The 20,833-nt window shown below is 34.6% G+C and overlaps 1 protein-coding gene across 2 annotated transcripts in view; it reads right to left on the bottom strand.

The window, feature by feature from the left end:
• The window catches only part of GRID2 (glutamate ionotropic receptor delta type subunit 2), a 1,423,646-nt gene that overhangs the window by 646,690 nt on the left and 756,123 nt on the right, over positions 1-20,833 (bottom strand). For both annotated transcript variants that reach the window (XM_078068970.1, XM_078068969.1), the window contains exon 3: positions 17,701-17,985. In XM_078068970.1, the coding sequence (XP_077925096.1) occupies positions 17,701-17,985 (285 nt within the window). The remainder of the gene's footprint in view (positions 1-17,700; positions 17,986-20,833) is intronic.

Here is a 20,833-nt window from a genome sequence, read left to right as displayed (position 1 = left end):
ATAAAAAGAACTTTGCTTTCTTTTTATGACTGGTTTTATTTTAAAACAATTCTATAAATAGTATATGTTATCTAGTGAATCTCAAACTCTTAAAATAAATAACTGTATGAAGTCTACCTCGTATTTCTTATTCCTAATTATATCATAAACCCAGGATGTCAAAATCATAGCAGCTTAAAAGAACAAAGCCTCATCTAGAGCAGAACAAGAGATGCAAAAGCAGGAATACTATATTAATAAGTAATTATGTACTCATTAAATATCCAAATCAGAAAGTACATGAGGTTATAAAATACTCAAGCATGGATTAAACAAAAGGTCAGATACAGGTAGACCTATAAGAGGACTATGAACACACTCAACAGGTGTTCTTAAACTTTGGTATGAATCAGAATCATCTGGGAATCTTATTAAAAATACAGAAGGCTGGGCCCCACCCCAGAACCAATATGCCTTTCAAATTTGTGTCAGAGCAGATCCTTGATTTTGAATTGTAAGTAGTTGTTGTTTCTTTATACTGAAGCACTTAAATGGGCAGCTAAATATAAGACAAACAAAACAAGAAATATATTGAAATATATTTTGTGACCAAAGCTTAAGGCTCCAGATCATTTATGTTCTAGGAAACCTTCTGTTCACAGATACAATATTCTGGTGCAATGTCATATCTTAACTTTAAGAAAAAGGAAAAGAATGTTCCACAAGGCATTTACTGAATACAGATACAATGCTGTGTGCAAGGAATACAACAGTGAATACCCTTCCCCACACTGAGATAGACAGTGAGCAAGTAAACTAATAAATACAAATCACACTAAGTGCTTGGAAGGAAACAGTAAGGGTGCTCTGGTAGATAATGACAGGGTGGCGAGGAGAATGTATTTTAGTTGTAATACTCAAGAGAGGTTTCTCTGGGAAACTGGTACTTAAACTGATCTAAAAGATGAGAAGTCATTATCCAGGCAAAGAAGTAGGAAGAGAAGATGACAGCACGGAAAATGCCCCAAGGCAGCAAAGAGATTGTGTTTGAGGAACCGAAAGGATTCCAGTGTGGGTGCAGCTCTGTTAGTGAGGGGAGAGTGCAATGAGGCGAACATGTATGGAGAGGGAGGGTCAGATTTTGTGGTTCCCGGCGAGACACAGAAAGAAGTTTTGCTTTTATCCTAAATACAATTTTAACCTACTGAAAATTTTAAGTGGAGCATCTAAGTGGATAACAAGCTATCCTTTTCTTCCTTAGTCTGGAATTGTGGTTATCACTGCCTAGATGGTGTGATTGCAAAATTTTCAAAATTGTTTTTTGGTCTGTAAATGAGGAAATATTTATTTTATAGATGTCGTCAAAGATCAGATTAGTGAGGGTGTGCACATGGGTGCGTGTGTGCACAAAATCCAGTGTAGGGTCTAACACATAGTTGTTGCTATTATTGTTAATAATAGTAGATAATCACTTGTTAAGAGACCACCCCTATCCACACCTATAGAGCATAATTGCCTAAAATTTACTGTTGGGTAGCTACCCAAAATAACAAGCATAACGTTTTAGACTCTTGGAATGCATAAATTAAATAATAATGGCTTTGCTTGTTTAAGAATAACACTAAACACCCATGATATGTGGCAACTGGTAAGTTTAATATGAGAAGAATCTGAATCATGCTGTCTCTTAGCTGCTCTGTGGAAGAGTCATTAAAAGAGAGAGTAGACCTTTGGTTTTATTAATTCATGAACATAATTAACCATGACAGTTATTCAGTGACCTTATCTGTGTGTCTATTACTTGACAAGAAGTAAAAATAAAAGTCACGGAAACAAAAGCGACAAGACAGGGCGGCTAGCTTCAAGGAGCTTCTAGGCCTGTGGGTGTGACTAAGTGCTATTTATTCATAACAGAAAGTTAAATAGCATTTCAGTTCAGTAATTCCAGTGATTATTAATTCTACTGACCAGATAATTTTATAACAGTGAAGGGTGGAAGCCTTATTAACTGAGTTATTAAACATAACATTAGGGAAAAAATGACTTTTTTTCCTGGGCACTACAAAAGAACTTGTGGTAGGCAGAAGAGTGACCTTCCAAAGATGCCCAAATCCTAATCCCTGGAACCTGTGAGTAAGTTATTCAGCAAAGAGGAATTAATACTCCTTTTTTTTTTTTTTTTAAGATTTTATTTATTTATTTGAGAGAGAGACAGACAGAGATAGGGAGAAGAGAGCATGAGTGGGGAGGAGAGGGAGAAGCCGGCTTCCCGCTGAGCAGGGAGCCTGATGCGGGGCTTGATCCCAGGACCCTGGGATCATGACCTGAGCCAAAGGCAGACGCCCAACCAACTAAGCCACCCAGGTGCCCCAGAATTAATGCTCCTGGTGGCATTAAAGTTGTTAATCACCTGACCTGAAGATGGGGAGATTTCTTGTATTATTAAGGGGGGGTCTAGTGATCACAGAGTCCTTAAAATTAGGAGAAAAAGACAGATGAGAGAGTCAAAGGGAGATCTGACTACTAAAGAATAAGTTGACTTTGGGGAAAATTCAGAGAGATGCAACATTGCCGGCTTTGATGAATGGGAAACAGGAACTCTAGCAAAGAAATATAGATGGCCTCTAGAAGCAAGTAAAGGTGAGGAAGTTTCTCCCCAAGAACCTCCAGAGAGGAACACAGACTTGCTGATATCTTGATTTTAGCCCATTGAGATACCATGTCAGACTTCTGACCTCCAGAAGTGTCACATAATAATTTCTGGTGTTTAAGCCTCTAAATTTGTGGTCATTTGTTACAGCAGCAATAGAAAGCTAATATAGAAGTATACTTTAGTCCTTAGGTCGCTATTTTTCAAATTATGGTCCACTTAATTTATTTTTGGAATCATCTGGAGAACTTGTTGAAAAAGAAGTTTTCTGAGCCCCACCCCATTCCAATAAAATAAAAACTCTCATGACAAAGACCAGAGATTTTTCTCAGCTGATGATCCTTAAGAAACCAGTTTGGGACCCAATGCTCCAATTTCTTAACCTTCTTTGTGTCACAGACTCCTTTGAAAAAGCCATGAAGATTATGGATTCTCCCTTTCCCCCATATATGTACATACCTGAAACATTATGCCTACTGCCTAGATTATGGTCTCTTAGTCTGATCTGCTTGATTTCCTTACAGGTAGTTATCGGAGAACCTGGATTAGCATATTGTTACTACTCTTAATGATTTTTTTCTACTCATGCTATACAGGAAGGTAAAGCATAGAGATGTTCACATGTTAACTAATAGTGTGTACTACACTTTATTTAAATAGAAGAAACTTTTAAATAAAAATATTAAGAAACATAATAAACCTTAATACCTCTCCCAATAACATGTCATTGGTTTCAGTTATTAATTAGTCTAACTCTAGCTGTCCTTCAGGTCTAAAGAAAACCCACTATGCTGTAGAAGGTAGAGTTCCGGGGAAGTAGACTCTGGAGACAGGATGGAAGAGCAGGAAGTTTACTGGGGATAGCTCTCAAGAATAACACTTGTGCAGGGAAGGGAGCAAGAGTAGGCGGAGGGAGAGCCGTGGTGATGCTCAGCAGAGACCTGCCCAGACCCTGGGAAGTGTGATGCCCTCAGAGTTCTCCTACGTTAGGACCAGTGGGAGGAGAAACTCTATTATCCTGCATGGGCTTTGGTTTGGTGGTTCTCTTCACCTGAGGGCAATTCCTGGGGAGGGTAGTCAGCTGCCAACGCTCTCAGTGGATGGGGAAATAAATGCTTTAGTTTTGAAGGGGGGTTTGGATGGCACAGGACAGAACGCAGCCAGGAATTTTCCTTGCATTTATTGTTTTGGTTTTCAAGGTAATTTGACCTTATAAGAAATTTGCTTTTATAAGTCACTGCACCTTTCTTTTTTGAAACAACTTTCTACTATGGAAAACACACTACGCTTGACGTCAGACAAATGAGTTTGGATCCTTAGTTTGATACCCACGTGGCCCTGTGAGCTTGGAGTTAATTTCATAGTTAATGTCTGCTGTTTTAAGTTCCCAGTGTTTCTTCTCCTTGATTTCAAATAACAAAACCTCATTTTTCACTTAAGAAACAAACCTGGACCCATCCCTTGTGTTCCATGTTCTATGGCAATCTACACTCTGTGCGGTCAGGTATCTCAGGACGGTCAGTTTGAGCTCACCATGTCCCTGGCCTAGGGGATAGTCACGGGATTCAAATGAGGACTGAAATTTGATATATGGATAATGAAACAAAAATGATCTCTCTTTTGTATCACAAGTTGTAATGATGTACTTTTGGGATTGCAAGAGCCAGTGTGTCTAGAGAGAAGCTGAGTGAAGCCAACATGTGAAGTCAAACAGAGGCTTTTTTCACTTTTTGCTTACTTAGTTTGAAATGAGCTTCTATCCCTTTCAAGAGGAAGGCTATTGACTAATATAACATCTTTCTATAAACATCTGATAATCTGGTGATGAAAGTGAAACCACAGTTCCTATCCTTGAGGTACATCCAGTTGAGTAGAGCAAAGGACAGCTTAAACTGGTAATTATGTTTTAATGTGATTAATACCAATAAAAGAAATGGAAGCAAGGAATGGAGGCATAGGGTAAGTAGCAACTAACCATACCTTATTGCTGAAAAAAAAAGTTTAATTACTGTAATTACTGGGTTGTTCTGATAAAAGGAAATAGGACTTGTGAAACATTAAAGCAAATTTCTAAGCAATGTGCATTTTCATTATCAAGACTTTATTAACCCAGTCAAAAGTCCCATTTGTTCCTAATTTTCTTCTGCTTTTTCTATGAAGAAATGAAAAAAGAAAATCTTAGTAAGGACTAAAAGTTGATCTAGGTAACACCCTCAGAACTTGATATTCTAGCAATGATCAATTTCTCTGACATCTGACTTGTGACTTGTGTAACCTATTTAGACCACTTCCCACAACACTCCAAGAGGTACTGGCTGATTGAAGCTTAATTAATTAAGTAATTAATTAATTTTATTTCTTTTTTAAAGCTTTTATTTATTTAGAGAGAGAGTGCATGCATGAGCGGGGGGACGGGCAGAGGGAGAGGGAGAGAGAGAATCTCCAGCAGACTCCATGCTGAGCACAGAGCCCAGCGTGGTCTCCATTTCATGACCCTGAAATTGGGAGAGCCGAAATCAAGAGTCGGGTGCTTAACTGACTGAGCCACCCAGGCACCCCATGAAGCTTAATTATTTATTTTATTAAATTGTGTAAAATAATGACTTCATTATAATCACTAATGAAAGATTAAATTTAATCTATATTAAAAATGGTTTACATTAATGTATATTAGGATTGAAAAAATCCCAGGCTATATTGAAAACTAATGTATAAATACATTTCCAAACTGACCCCCAAACCAGTAGTATGATATCCTGTTGTTCATTTCGAACTAGTGGTCAGCATCCAAATAGATCCCTTTTAGAATCAACTCTCTGTTTACTATGTGTCAAGCACTTTGAAAGGTACTTAGAAGAGAAGTAAAAGTACTTAGAAGAACAAGACAAAAACAATTGTTGCCCTCAAGGAGTTCACTCTCTAAAGCATCTGATGATAACACAGGCCCTATAGTAGATAGAGGAATCTTACTATACTACTCATTTTCCAAACTGTAGTTGCAATTTAACTAAATTTAGTGACATTCTCTGGAATCTATCAAACAGTATTCCTCACTCTGATCATTATGTTCAAATATCAAATTTAAAATATTGAATTTGGTAGGAAAAGAGGTTTGTCACTAAGTTTCGGTAAGTCTGATTTTTTTTTTTTTTTGGTCTACTCATCTCTCTCCCTCATTTGAGTAGATTAGCGCATTTAATCGTTTTGATCACTTAATGCATTGAAGACCTCACTTGGAGCAAGAGATTAGCACTGCATTCAGCCAATCTTGGTGTTTCTGAAATTATGACAGAATTCTGAGCTTTAAAATTAATATTTAGAATCTCATGACTTTCTCTTTACATAGAAAGGAATATGGCATGTTGCTGGATCCATGAGATCATTGAGCTGAATGGCTTTTCCCAACATACGAATTGCAAAGCATACTCTACAAAGTGCCTCATTTCCTGAGAAAATAAGTCTTTTCACCACTGAGTGATTTAAAAATTTTTGTTTAGAAGAACCCTTACTTCAAAAAGGATTTAAGTCTCCATTGAGTATTCCCTTGCCATTTGTGGTATATTTAGAAAATAAGGATAATATGCTGTATTAGATTTTGAGATGACACAGTCCAACAACAGTGGCCCATCACTAAGATTTTCTATTTGATGAGAACTTACTATTTTAGCATTAGATCATAGTGTTTTAGTATGAGAGTCATCTTTACAGTAATGCTGATCAATAAGGACATTTGACTAATGAACAAATCCAAAGTAGTACAATATATCATTTTTAACTACTTGACATAATACGGACTAATGCAAAGGAAATAGCTCAATAAGATGCTTGGATTAATTATACACTTATTGATGCACATTGAAGTAAATGAGAGAACTGAAAGTTGGAAAGTGGCCAAATGAGTAATAAACAGCTTTAAGACTGTCTAGAGAGATAGTTAATAATATTATAGTCATTAGACATTTGAAAACACCCTCAGGGTAATTATAAACATTTGCAATCAATTAAGAGGAATGTGTCCATTTTATGGGCCTTGATTAAACCTACATCAAGATGCATGGAATAAACACTGTTATTCCATGGAATGCATTCATGAGGATGATCATTCAATGTTCATTTCAAAGGGGTTTACCATATGTCAATTTAATTGTAAGAAAGGGTGATACATTGATGTACTTAACAGTAATGTGTAAGTATCTCAGGTCACTCTACTATGTATTGACCTTATAATTTGGAATCATTAAACCAGTGTTTTCAGAATGAGGGAGAGCCCATAAGTAACCCATTTGATAATCCTTAGAGCTGAGTTTTTTTCTTTGCTTTTGTGCCTATGGGTGTCAAAAATGTATATTTTTATATATATAGACAAATATATATATTTAATTTAATCATTTCCATTTTAAGATATTTTATCAACACCTATTATGCCCTTTAAGGTCTCTGATTTTCAGAAATAGTTTAACAAAGTATAGTAGAAATCTACATATGGCTAAAAATTCTGTTGTAAAAGAAAAAATACTATCCTGAAACTAAGGAGAATATCAGAAATTTTGAGAACATAAAATAAATTTAAACTAAACTAAAACAAAAACATACTCAAACTAGACTTTGAAAGTGTATGTTTTAAAAGCAATTTTAAATGTTGAATTACAAAGACAAGTATTTATAATTTACATATTTTATATAATTCAATTTAATAATAGTAAAATATTTAAAATTTAATTAACTAAAATAAAATAATCTAATTAATGTTTAAATAATTATTTTTCTTATAAGCAAGGTTTCCCTCAAACTGGAAAAAGAAGCATATGCGTCCACATACGCCTACACTTCACCCAGAGGTAATTCACCCATCACATAATTCAGGTTAGTGATTGAGAGCCCGCCAAGTGCCTGGTCAATTTATTTGATTCAAGGATCAGCACAGGATCCAAACAGAGCCCAAGATTTGGTATATAGATAAATATCTATAGGTCTGATATTTGATATACAAACAAAGCAGGAAGAGGGTCTTTCTTTAGTATAATAATTTGTAAAGATATGCTTAGAGTCACCAATGTCATCTATCTTGCCTAAGAATGAAATCAATACATAAACTGAAGTAGAGATTAGGCTACGGTAAGAGGATGTCTAACAATTTTCAGTAAGTACATGTATCTGTGTCATTACTGTAACAAGTTGCTTAGATCCCTGTCATCGTATTATCCCTCCTTCATAACTTGATCTATCTAATAGATCTATCAATAGATCAAATCCAGTATTGGGCTGTGGGACCAATATTGTTTTAGGCAAAGGAAATTAAAGAACTCAAGTAGCTTATTCATTGAAAAGCACTTCAACCTTACCGCTTATGTCACTCTGGTAAATCAGTTCTATTCAGTTTTCCCAGATATGAAATTCAACTTTTCTCTCATCAATATTCTCAGAATAGAATCCTTCCTTTAAAGAAATATATCTGCTTTTATTCTACTTTAAGAACCACCTACTACTATTATAAATTTCTGGTTTCTGTATATTGTCAGTTCCTTGATTCTGGAATCTAGCCATTGGCTAGTACATTCAACTAATTCCTTGTATAGACCTCTCTGATAGTGAGTCTACCTGGACTACTCCCAGTTGCTTTTAATGAGCCTTCTTCAATATCATATTCCACCTCCTTGACCAAACTTCCTCTTGGAAATTTGGTTGAAATCAAAACAAATTGAGGATGAAAAATTGGAGGGGTAAGGCAATATGATGAATGATACAATAAAGATTTAATATATTTTTTTTTAAAAAAATTATTAAAAAAACAAAAAGTACCAGTGTGTAATTTTGTTTTGTTTTGTTTTGCTAAAAAGAGACAGAGGTTTTACTCCTCTCTCTAAGGCAATAAGATAGCATGAGGCTTAACGAATAATCAGTAAATGTATCAGATCATATACAGAGATACTGAAAAACTAGAGAGATAGGAATAAAGACATTTAGAAAAGTGAAATCTTTGAAAAGCACAACACATTGAAAATGGGAAATTGCCCATGTTGAAAATGGTACTTAGGGAGTAGAAGACTAAGGAGAGTTCAGGGAGCATAACAATTTTCTTCACTTACTGATAAATGATTTTAAGCAAAATGATTATTATTTTCTATTATTCCAGAAAATAGATCACTTTGTCCAATATTGGTATTTTAAGTTTCATATCAAGAAAAACTTTCTGACAACTAGAAACACCCAGTGTCCAAATGTGAAGTAAGCTCCTTCAAAATATAGTAAGTTCTGTCTCCCTTGGAATATTCTGGAAGGGGAAACGATGCTAACAATTAAAGATGCTGAAAGAAAAGGTCTGCTGAAATTTGTTTCCAAATGCCTCCTTGAGGAACAAAGCTGGCTGCATACCTTGCAACAATGCTGATTCCAGGAGTCTGTGATGGGACTCAGGTATTATGATATTAAAAAGCTCTTCTATTCATTCTGATCTATTACCAAATTTGGGTTCTAGGAATCCACTACATTCAATTCTAAATGATTTTTGTCTATGAATCTACAATCTCTAAATGATGATTCAATTATGCTATTAGTTAGCTAGTTTATTTATTTATTTATTTATAGAGAGGGAGGGGGAGGGGCAGAGAGAGAGGGAGAGAATCTTAGGTGGGTTCCATGCCCAGCGCAGAGCCTGACTCAGGGATGGATCTCACAACCCTGAGATCATGACCAGAGCGAAAATCAAGAGTTAGACTCTTAACCAACTGAGCCACCCAGGAACCCTCAATTATGCTATTTAGTTTAAAACTATGATAGGGAAATTGATTTTTGCCCCCTTTTTCTTTCCTTTACATATCTTTCTCTTCTATGAATTGTTTGCACAAGCCTTTTGCCCATTTTTAATTGTATATTTTTGTTGGTCTCATATTGTTGCATTGTAGGAATCATTTTTCTTTTTAATTCTCTGAGCTTTCTACAAATCCTATGTATTTATATAAGCCTCTCGGATATATGTCCTGGGCTATATTCCCCAGCTTGTAATTTGCCTACTTATTTTCTTAATGGTGTCTGTTAATGAGTAGGTATTATGAATTTTGATGAAGTCCAAATTATTATTTTAGATTTATTTTTTGATGTGTCTAAGAACTCTCTGCATATCCCAGAGTCGCAAGAATATTATCTTATGTTTTCTTCTAGCTTTTAGTTTAGGTTTATGATTAATCTTGAACTAAATTTTGTATGTGTGAGATAGGAGTCAAGGTTTTTTATTATTTTCTTTTCCTTCTTTTCTTCTCTTTTTATATACATGTCCAGTTGTTTCATTACTGTTGGTTAAGAGCACTTCTCCACTGAATTGACTTGGCATGTTGGTCAATAACAAATTGACTGTGTACAAATGAGTAGACTTCTGAACCCTAATGTGATCTATTTGTCAATCTTAAGCCAATATTAAATGAGATTTGAAATCAGGTAAAGCATTTAATCCAGTTTTATTATTTTTCAATATTGTGGCTATATGATATTTTTAGATATCCATATAAATTTTGGAATCAGCTTATTAATTTCCTCAAAAGAGCTTACAAATTTTTGATTAGAATTACATTGAATCTATAAATTAATTTATTGAGAATAGACATCTTAATGATATTATACATATCATTCTCTTGATATATATTCTCTTGGTCAAATTTTGTAGTTTCCAGTATAAATGTACTGCAATATTTTGTAGATTTCTCCTGAGGCACTCTATGTTTTCACATTTTTGTTTATTTCAGTTTCCAATTTTTTACTGCTATTATAATATATACTTATTTTCAAATATTTATCTTTTAGTCTGTAAACTTGCTAAATTAACTTAAAATTTTTGTACGATTTTTTTGAGATTTCATAGGATTCTCTATGCATCTAATTGTGTATTGACAAAAAGAAATTTTTATTTCTTCCTCTCCAAACTATATGACTATTCATTTTTAGTTCTTGCTTTATTTCCATGGTTGGGACTTGCAGTACATTTTCTTTTTTTTTTTTGAGGAAGTTCTGTAGTGATATCTTTTCTTTTATTTCTGATACTGGTAAATTTTGTTTTTTTTTAATAACAATTTGTTTCACTAGGAATTTATCAATTTTATTAATCTCTACAAAGAATTAATAATTTTACTAGAAATTTTTTTAAGTAATCTTTCTACCCAACATGGGGCTTGAACTCATGACCCTGAGATCAAGAATCACATGCTCTACCAATTGAACCAGTTAGGTGCCCCCAAAATTAATAAATTTAGACTCTCTTAGTTTTCTTTATTGTTTATTAATTTTCTATTTCATTAATTTTTACCCTTAATTAATTATTTTATTTATTCTACTTTGGGTTTAATACAGTCTTATTTTGCTATATTCTGAAGGTGGACATTTAGTTGCTTGCTATTTAAGCCTTTCCATTGGTTTGTTATTTTATTTTATTTTATTTTATTTTGTAATTTTATTTTATTTTTGTAGTTATTGTGCTTGGGGCTCAGTGGGTTGATGCCTTTCCTAAGTATGACACTTCATTCTCTTTCTCCAGACCAACCTGGGTGCCTGCCTGGCTTAAATGGAGCTTAAGGGAGTTGGACTTATATTTCTTTCCCACCTCCTGGAGTCTCTTGTTGGACTGACATGATTCTGAAACATAAGGGTAATGAACACATGGTGAGTACACTGTTTGTCAAGTCCTCCTATATGGCTATTGCAGGCTAAAGTGGGGGGACATAACTGGTCTCCATAAGTTTTATAAAAATGTCCTGTCTTTTTGCACCTGAACATTCCTGATAAAAGGTCTGAGTGCAAACAGAAATCAATGAAGAAAAAAATGAAGTTACAGTTATTGGAATGGGACACACCATATTTCTGGAACTGGAGAAAGAGCAACACCTCCAACACAGGGAAGGGAAATCCTTAGGCCCCCTAAGATAGAATGGATGTACATGAATGACTTTTGTCTTTCAAAATAACTCTTGGAGTTCTCTTCGTGAAAGGAAATACCCTGGTGCAGACCTTTCAAATTGATATAAAGGCCTTAAATTTAACTGACTGCTGGATCTGCTATTCCTCATCAGAGAGGGCTATACTCAGGATTTGATCATCATTCCCTTAATCTTATCAAAAAGACTACTGGAAACAGCAGGAGATGCACTCCTCCTGCAAAACACCTATCTCTCCAAATACCTTCTCTGCCTCTATTTTCATTCATTACATGGAGCGGTAAGAAAATCACCAGATGATGCCATAGAACAGAGGTTAGTAAACAATTTCTTAAAGGACCATGGTGTCATATTTTAGGCTTATGGGTTATATTGTTTCTACTGCAACTGCTCAACTCTGATATTGTAGCTCAAAAGCAGACACAGACAACAGGCAAACAAATGAACATGCTGTGGTCCAGTGAAACTTTATTTACAAAAAGAAATTTCAGGCCCAACAGTAGGTTGCTAACCCTTGAAACAAACACTAAAGACAGATTGTATTGACTGACCTCAGGCTGTCTCTCCTAAACAAGAGCTGGATTCATATATCCTATATGAATTGAGAACTCTTAGAAATACCAGAAGTCATATTGAAGGACCTATTGATGTATGTCTCACTCAGGGGATCCCAGCAATGTAACCAACCCTTCCCTTCGCTCTTTCCTAACCTCCATCTCTCCAACCCCCCTCCCACACCAGGGACATCATGTGCATTTCCAGAACTGTAGTTCTTGTGTGAAGGTTACCTCCTTTCTGAAGACAAGAGTCACACATTAGGGGTGGCTTTGAGAACTTAAAGTATTTAAGTAAACACTAGCAGCAGATAATGTAGTACTTTACCGAGATCTCTCTAAAGTGAGGCTTACCCTAATTAATTTGGGAGAGCCACATGGAGCCATATCTACTTGTTACTGATATGTGTCCTATAGATAGTCTTCCCTATGATAAGAGTCATCCAATTAGAATTTTTTCCCGTGAATTTCACTAAAGTGATTGATGGTACCACTTCAGCCTTGGAAGTCATTCAGGTCAGCCTCAACTCACTGGCCAAGGTTGTTCTAGATGACAGAATTTCTCCTTGTGAGACAGGTAGAATCTTTGCAATTACAAATAAATCTTATTGTACCTGGATCAATGCCTCTGGCCAAGTAAAAAGGTTTATGCAGAAATTTAAGGAGGAAACTCTCTGACTTTTTAAAGTAGACTCTTGGGGCGCCTGGGTGGCTCAGCCGGTTAAGCGTCTGCCTTCGGCTCAGGTCATGATCCCAAGGTCCTGGTATCGAGCACCGCATCACGCTGCCAGCTTGGCGGGGGGCCTGCTTCTTCCCCTCCCTCTGCCGCTCTCCTTGCCTGTGCTCTCTCACTCTCTCTCGCTCTATCTCTCAAATAAATAAATAAATAAATAAGTAAATAAATAAAATATTTAATTAAAAAAATAAAGTAGACTTTTGATAGTTTATGGGATTTATTCAGCTTGCTGAGTCCAGGACCCTGATGGGCATGGTTGAGATCAATCTTGCTCATTAAAAATCTTATTTATAGTTTCTTTAAATAAATGCAGAGGAGACAAATTGAATAGATCTGATCCTACCTCCTGTCAATAAGATTAACCAGAGTGGTTTTAGGACTGGCATATACATAGGGAAATTTGCTAGAAGCCAACAATATTGTACAAACAAAAAAAAAATCTTTTGGGGAGACAATTCTCCATAGATTTTGTGTCTTATTTCATATTATGCAAGCAGAAACTCTCCCTAGATAAGAGAGACTTATTTACAATGAAGATAATGTCTTTTTCTGGACATACGCCAAGCAGGTTTACTTAGAAGCCCATCATAAAAGATAGAGATTCCCTAAGCCAGGGTTCCTTAGCTGTCACACGAGCCCACTGCATGTACAGCATCCACCGGAGCGGCTACACATAGTCTTGTAAGACAGGAGGTCAAGAGGAAACAACATTAATATGAGGTTCACGCTGCTTGCTGTACCATGACTATTAAAGTCCTCTATCTGTCTAAAGAAGTAGAATGTTTTCTGCCAGTATCTATGAAATTGATGCAAGCTAACTTAGCTTGCAAGTAGAGTAAAATCTCAGACCCTTCATAGCTCTTGACAATATTATATCACAACTCCCAGCTGTAAGAGAGCCAAAAAATGTAGTTTTTCAATGGGAGGTATTGGTCTCTCAAATGAACTTCGCATTCTGTTGGCAAATTGAAAAGCAAGAATGGTTATTCTGCAGGAAGGCAGCTGTTTGTGCCAATGGGTCAGCCTACTTTGGCCCAATGACTGTCCTGTTTCCATACTTCCAATGATAGCCAAATCTTCTGAATTGACATACAGTATTTTTCTTTGAAAATCTTAATATGGTGAAGATCTGCAGGCTTGACATCATTTTCTCTCTTTAATAAAGATGGTTCTATGTATTTCATTTGTAAACTCATTTTTTTTAAATTTTACAGTTGTCAGGAATTAATTTTATTCTTATTTCTATAGAGTCAAAATAGTGGTGAAAAACGAGAACTATGGAAATGACTATCAGTGTTTGAATTCGTGCTTCTCAGCTTACTCGCAAATTACCTGATGTCTTACATCCTCAGTTTTTTCATTTGCAAAAAATCACCATCATCATCATCATCATCATCATCATAAATGAGATGACACGTGTAGGCACTGTAGGCACTTGGAAGAGAGCCTGGATATAATAAATGCTCTCTGTAAGATTAGCCCTTTTTATTATATTCTTGGGGAATAGTACACTGCAACTCCTTTATACTCATTATACATAGTTAGGAGTGTAGACTCTGATCAGACTTTAGAACTCAGCTCATACTTAGCTGTGTTTTGTGAGAAAGTAACTCAGTTTTGTTTTTTTTCTGTTTTCCTTTTTGTAAAATTGTGATAATAATGTTACCTACTTCATAGAGCTGTTGAAAAGATTACATGACTTAATGTAAAATACTTATTCTTGGACCTGGCAAATTAAATGCTCAGAGATATTATTTTTAATATTTTTATTGCTATAAGACTTGTTCACAATTTCTCTCTGTTGGAGTGACTGTCTCTCACACATTGTGAAGTTAGCTAGCATTTTGAAAGGCAACATTCAACGTCAAGGTCCACCCATAAAGCCTTCTTTGATCACTGCTGCCAAAAATTCAACACCTTCTTCATTACACACCATTAGCATTCAGTTTGCGTCATTCATGACACTTAACACACTATTTTCTCGATTAAAAGAGTCATAAATATTTTACCTCTTTTGTTAATTGTAAGCTTCTTATGGGCTAAGACTACATTCTGTAAAACTTTTTATCTCATATTTTGCATTGCACTAAGCAAGTGAGCAATGAACATTTCTTAAATGGCGCATTTTTTAAAAGCTCAACACTTCCTAAACTCTTTTCAAGCCTTTTTAAAAATGTCTTGAATCAATCCATTCAAATAAAGTTTCCACATTTTTTTTTTTTTCTGTTTTTATCCATTTACTTAGAATCAAAGACTTGAATTTTCTTTGTTAGGGAATTTAATGTAGACTTTTATACTGTGCCCTTAATCATAATTAACTGCTTTTGAAAAAAGTGTTTCTCTAATTAACTAGATATAGAAGCTTAATCTTTTTTTTCTTTTTTTAAGGTATATTTTTATAAGCAAAATACATCTTTAATCACATTTGGCTCCAGCAGGATGCCTTATTTCATGCATAGATGATGCTTAATCCATTCCTCAATGAAAGCAATTCCTGATAACCAAGATAAAAGTCAAGTATAATTCCAATGTTTGAACTTAAAATGATGACATTGATGAATGGATATGTAAACACATGTAGCCCTCTTCAAGGTAGAAGGTATTTGGATAGCTTGATGTTTATTTTGGACTCTAGCCCAGTTCTTTACTAGGAAGATTTATTGTGAGCATCAAAGGGAAATTTTCTTTTATTAAACAAGAGTATTACTGGAAATAATTTTAAGGATATGAGCAGGGTAGTTTTTCATGAATTATTAAATTAAAAAGTAAGTCAAAAGCAAGTTTATCACCAAAGTAAAAGAACGTATTATTATTATTATTATTATTATTATTCCTAAAACAAATCCTGCTTCTAACAGAGGACTCCAGTCATGCACTGTGATTACAGCATCTTATTTACTTATTAAACAGAGGAAAAAAGAATAAGGAATTTCAAATGTATGTAAATGATTTTCTATGACTATGAATTTAGTGTACATTTTCAAAAACATTTACCTCATCAATAATAAAAATGTATTCTCTTATAAGAATTTCCTAGCTGTAAACCATGTAGGACTTGGAAACAAGATAACAAGGGATTTTTTTTCCTCATGGATGTATATAATGAAAAAGTAAAATTCTCATTTTAATGTTGTGAAAACTTTCATCAAAAATCACTTTTCTGTTCTTTATTTTACTGGACTACTTTGGTAAGACTAACTAAAAAATGTTTTCCCCCTCTTAAAGAAAGGTTTACAGTTTAAAAATTCATTATTTCAAGTTATATTTGAGCAGAGATCATAAGAATGCCAGTTAAGGTAATAAAAATCATAGATAATAAGACGGAAAGAAAACTGACAAAGGCATATTCCACATATTGATTCCAGAGGTAGAGTTTACTACATTCACTAAATAATCCTATCAGCAAATTTCAAATTTGCGTTCAACCCTTACTTTTACTGATGAGCCGATTATTTTTTCGTTTCTGTTTAACTTTATTCATTTCAGTCTCTTGGTCTTTGTTCTGTGATCCCTAAATAATATGAATTAAGTAACAAAAATAAGGATTTCCGTCCTGGAGACAAGTGTGCTTCTGGAGAGGGCCACAGACTTCTGGCTGAAATCTCCCCGTCAAGTTTAATCTACTCTGGCTGCCAAAACCCCATGCGACCTTTGAATATTTAGGGATAAATGTAACTGCCACTTGCTCTCCCTCCGTGGGAGTCCACAGGGGCTCCTATTCGTTGCTTTCCAGATTCCTGCCAACCTGTTTGTGCTCAGTTCTATTGATGCCACTTTCTGGCTCGCTCTTGTGTAACTGTTCTCTAGTATTGTTCACAATGCTGGGTGGATTATGACAAGAAAACCATTATTTTTAAATGTTTATTTATTTGCTAAGAAAAAACTGGTTGTACTACAGAGGGTGAAGTCTTCGTGATTTTTTGAAATAAAAAAATAAAAACTAGACCCATCCATCCTGAATGGAAAACATTTTTCTGAGACTCCTTTTTAAGGCAAATCTCTAAAGAAACATATGTTTCAAAATATATATCTTCATGAAGACCTGCTAATTTTCTCTCATTTTATTATATCCATCTCTATTCCCCCTAATGACAAAAATTGGAGAGACTAAATTTGAACATCTTTGGGATCAGTCAGTTAGAAAATAGATTTGTTCAGGAAAAAATAAACTATAGTTGTCATTTTTGTTCACTTTTCTTAATGTAACACAAGTAAAAATACTGAGACAAAGTATTTTCTCGAATTATAGTAAATTTAGGGCAAATGCTTTGTGTTTTATCTTGGGAAGTTAAATAAATTAAGTGTCTTCATACTACTCAGCATTTTTGTGAAATTTCATATTGCAGACAAAATGTCATGCTAACTATAAAGTAATATAAACCGTTACTCCCAAAGAGTGTAAGGATGTAAGGAAATAGGTCAGTTTTTTTTTTTTTTTGAACCAATAAATATAAATAGGCATCTATTTTCAGTGTTCCAGGATCTGTCCAAAACGGTGTTTTATTATTCTATAAAGATACAAATGTTTTTGAAAAGGGAGAAAGACGCTATTGTCTTTATGACTTCTCATTATTTGAAAAATCAAGATATATTGAAGTCAAATTCCCTTTAGAAACATTTATAAACTGAGCATTAGGGACAGCTATTTATTTTTTAATTTGACTTCAAAGTGATTTAATACAAACGACTGAACTTGAACTCAGTAAAACTTTTTGTTTTTGCTGCTAGATTTGTAAGATTATGACAGAACAAGAAAATCACAGTTAACAATGAGTAAGCTCCTTGAAGTTTTTTAAGATTTAATGAAGTTGCTTGCCATGCAAATATCAGCTTACAAAACTCACACAAATCACAAACACTTACCGTATTCACTATCATAGAATATAATGAATTTCTGCCAGGCATATTCTGTGACCACTCTCAGGATAACATCATTTAAGTAGACAGGTGGGCGAACAGAGAGAGTGTAGTCATCATTCCTGTTGCTCCGGGTGAGTCCACAGCCACTCCTTGGGGTCCCAGCTGTTGAGCGCTGTATGAAGAGGTGGGGGATATGCATGGCATCTGCCAGAGACTGGAGGGACCCTGCTGACGTGCAGCCAATGGAGCTGACCAGGGCCAAGATGCCTTGATTCATAAGTTCACAGGCTGCAAGAAAGCACAGTAATATTCAAATGTCAATGGGTTTCATATAACTTCTCTTTTGGAGGAACAGTGAAAAGAGCTTATGGGGTTATTACACAACTACGGATTTTTTTTTTTTTTTTAATGAACATTCTCCATGAAGAAATCCTCAAATTACAAAATGCTACTTGAATTCAGCTAACGAATTCTGCCCTTATTAGCTATTTGACCTTGTGCAAATTACTTAGCTTCTCGTGGTCTCAGTCTCATCATCTGCAAAGAGGGTAAACAGCATGAATCTTGCAGGATTATTGCTAGGATTGGAGATAATTCAGTGTCTGTTATTTGCCTTTCACATGATAGGTACTCAATTAGCGACAGCTATACTTTTATAATGATCAATGTATAAATTCAGAGAAAAGACAATTCCTCACTGAGTACGCAATACAAGGTTTTCAAAAAGCAGATAATATGTAAATTGGTGAATGAATAAAAGGAAGATGAAAGGCTTAAGTAAAGAATTTCTGGCTACAGAAAACAGAGCCATTCTGGTATCTAAAGTTTAATGACACTTTGTCTCTCTCATTAAACTGGAAAAATGAAAATGTTTTTGTTCTTTTCCTTGGCAGTCAGAAAACTCATGGTCAAATCAAATACTAAGTTTCAACAATTATCTCATTCTGGTTTCTGGTTGAACAATTTCTAATCTTTATTATATGATTTATTATCTGTGTTTTAATTTCATTTTAACTATTCTGGGTATGCATATGTTTACTTCAAAACATATTTAAAACTGGGTCAAATACAAATTATAAGTACATATAAAGACACAGCATATACAGAAAAATAGAGTTAATAAGTCTTAACTTTCTCTCTCTTTTTTCAAAGTAAACTCTATGTCCAATGTGGGGTGTGAACTCACAACCCTGAAATCAAGGGTCGCATACTCTATTAACTGAGCTAGCAAGGTGCCCTTTTTTTTTTTTAGCCTTTTTGATTTTTAAAATTTTAATTAATTAATTAATTTTTTAAAGTAAGTTCTAAGCCCAATGTGGGGCTTGAACTCACAACCCTGAGATCAAGGGTAGCATGCTCTACTGACTGAGCCAGCCAGGCTCCCCCTAATAAGTCTTAACTCTTAATAAGTCTTAATAAGAGTTAAGATATCTGAGCAATCTCAGAGTGCCAATCTTTGAAGGCAAGAGGTTAGAAATAAAATCAAAAGTAAATTCAGATGGAATCAAGGTAAAATAAATTTTATTTGAGAAGGCCCATTATTATAATTGGTCCAGGCATTATTCTAGATTTTAGGCACTGTAGGTATAATATTCTCAATATTTATACATTATTATAATCTGTTTTGCAGAGTTTTTAAAAAAAAATCAAAGAAAAACTTAGATGAGAAGTACCTCCATGTAATTAATTGGCCAGTTAATGAAGGCTGACAAAGTGCAAGCTTGGAAGTACTATATTAATGACATGCACATAAACACCAAATAAATTTATTATGATTAATTTTAAGCCAACCAGTACATACAAAATAAATTAATAACTATCAGGGACATTATTTTTAAGCATAAGACAGGTTATATGATTTCAAATGAATTTGAAAGGTAGCATCAAGGATGAATGCTTCTTAGGCCGTAACAGGTTGAGGCTGAAGTTTCAGTAAAAATCATAGAACCTACTCATGTTTGTGAATTCAACATTTATAAAAGCAATATGAATTTCTAGTTACAATGGATTTAGGCAAAAACACTGGTCAAAAGCTTGCTTCCTCACTGTAGGAAAGAAGACCATTACTGATTTATTAAGCAAATAGGTATTCACTTTTTAAAAAAGATTTTGTCTAAAAATTTGGCTCATTTAGCATTTAAAATCAAAATATGGAGAATAGCTTAAGGTATACACAACTGAATTCCATGTTTAGATTACACTAATTTAAGATGATCAAATAAATGCAACAGTTTACATAAATCTATCACAAAAGTTATAAAGTTATAAGTATAGAAGTTGAGATGAGAAAATTCAGTTTAAGTATTATATGTTGTCACATATGAAAATTGTCTATTTTAATCTTCATATTTAAAAAGAAAAACTCTTGAGTCATATATAAATCATTATTTATCATATAATTTTGCTTTAGTATATAATCTGTGATTTCTTCAAACCAACAATGTTACTTCCTATTAACCTCTGTTAGTGAGAACACAAACTAAGCAAGCACTAGAAACAATTGCTATTATTGTATAAGCAAATGTATTACTTTTAGATTATTTACTATTTGGTATTATCTATCTTGTTACATATATAAGGAAGGATGACTGAAAACTCTCTATAAAATAAAAACAGGAATCCTCAGAAATTGCAATCAGAAAACCATATAATATTAAATCTGAAAGGTAATTTAGAAATCAAGTAGTCCATTTTCAAGTTTTTGAGGAACATCCATACTGTTTTCCAGAGTGGCTGCACCAGCTTGCATTCCCACCAACAGTGTAGGAGGGTTCCCCTTTCTCCACATCCCCGCCAACATCTGTCATTTCCTGACTTGTTAATTTTAGCCATTCTGACTGGTGTGAGGTGGTATCTCATTGAGGTTTTGATTTGGATTTCCCTGATGCTGAGCGATGTTGAGCACTTTTTCATGTGTCTGTTGGCCATTTGGATGTCTTCTTTGGAAAAATATCTGTTCATGTCTTCTGCCCATTTCTTGATTGGATTATTGGTGGGAATGCAAGCTGGTGCAGCCACTCTGGAAAACAGTCTGGAGGTTCCTCAAAAAGTTGAAAATAGAGCTACCCTATGACCCAGCAATTGCACTACTGGGTATTTACCCCAAAGATACAAATGTAGGGATCTGAAGGGGTAT

The sequence above is a fragment of the Halichoerus grypus genome, chromosome 3, assembly GCF_964656455.1.
Source record: "Halichoerus grypus chromosome 3, mHalGry1.hap1.1, whole genome shotgun sequence".
Taxonomy (NCBI): domain Eukaryota; kingdom Metazoa; phylum Chordata; class Mammalia; order Carnivora; family Phocidae; genus Halichoerus; species Halichoerus grypus.
This window is presented reverse-complemented; position numbering and strand designations above follow the sequence as displayed.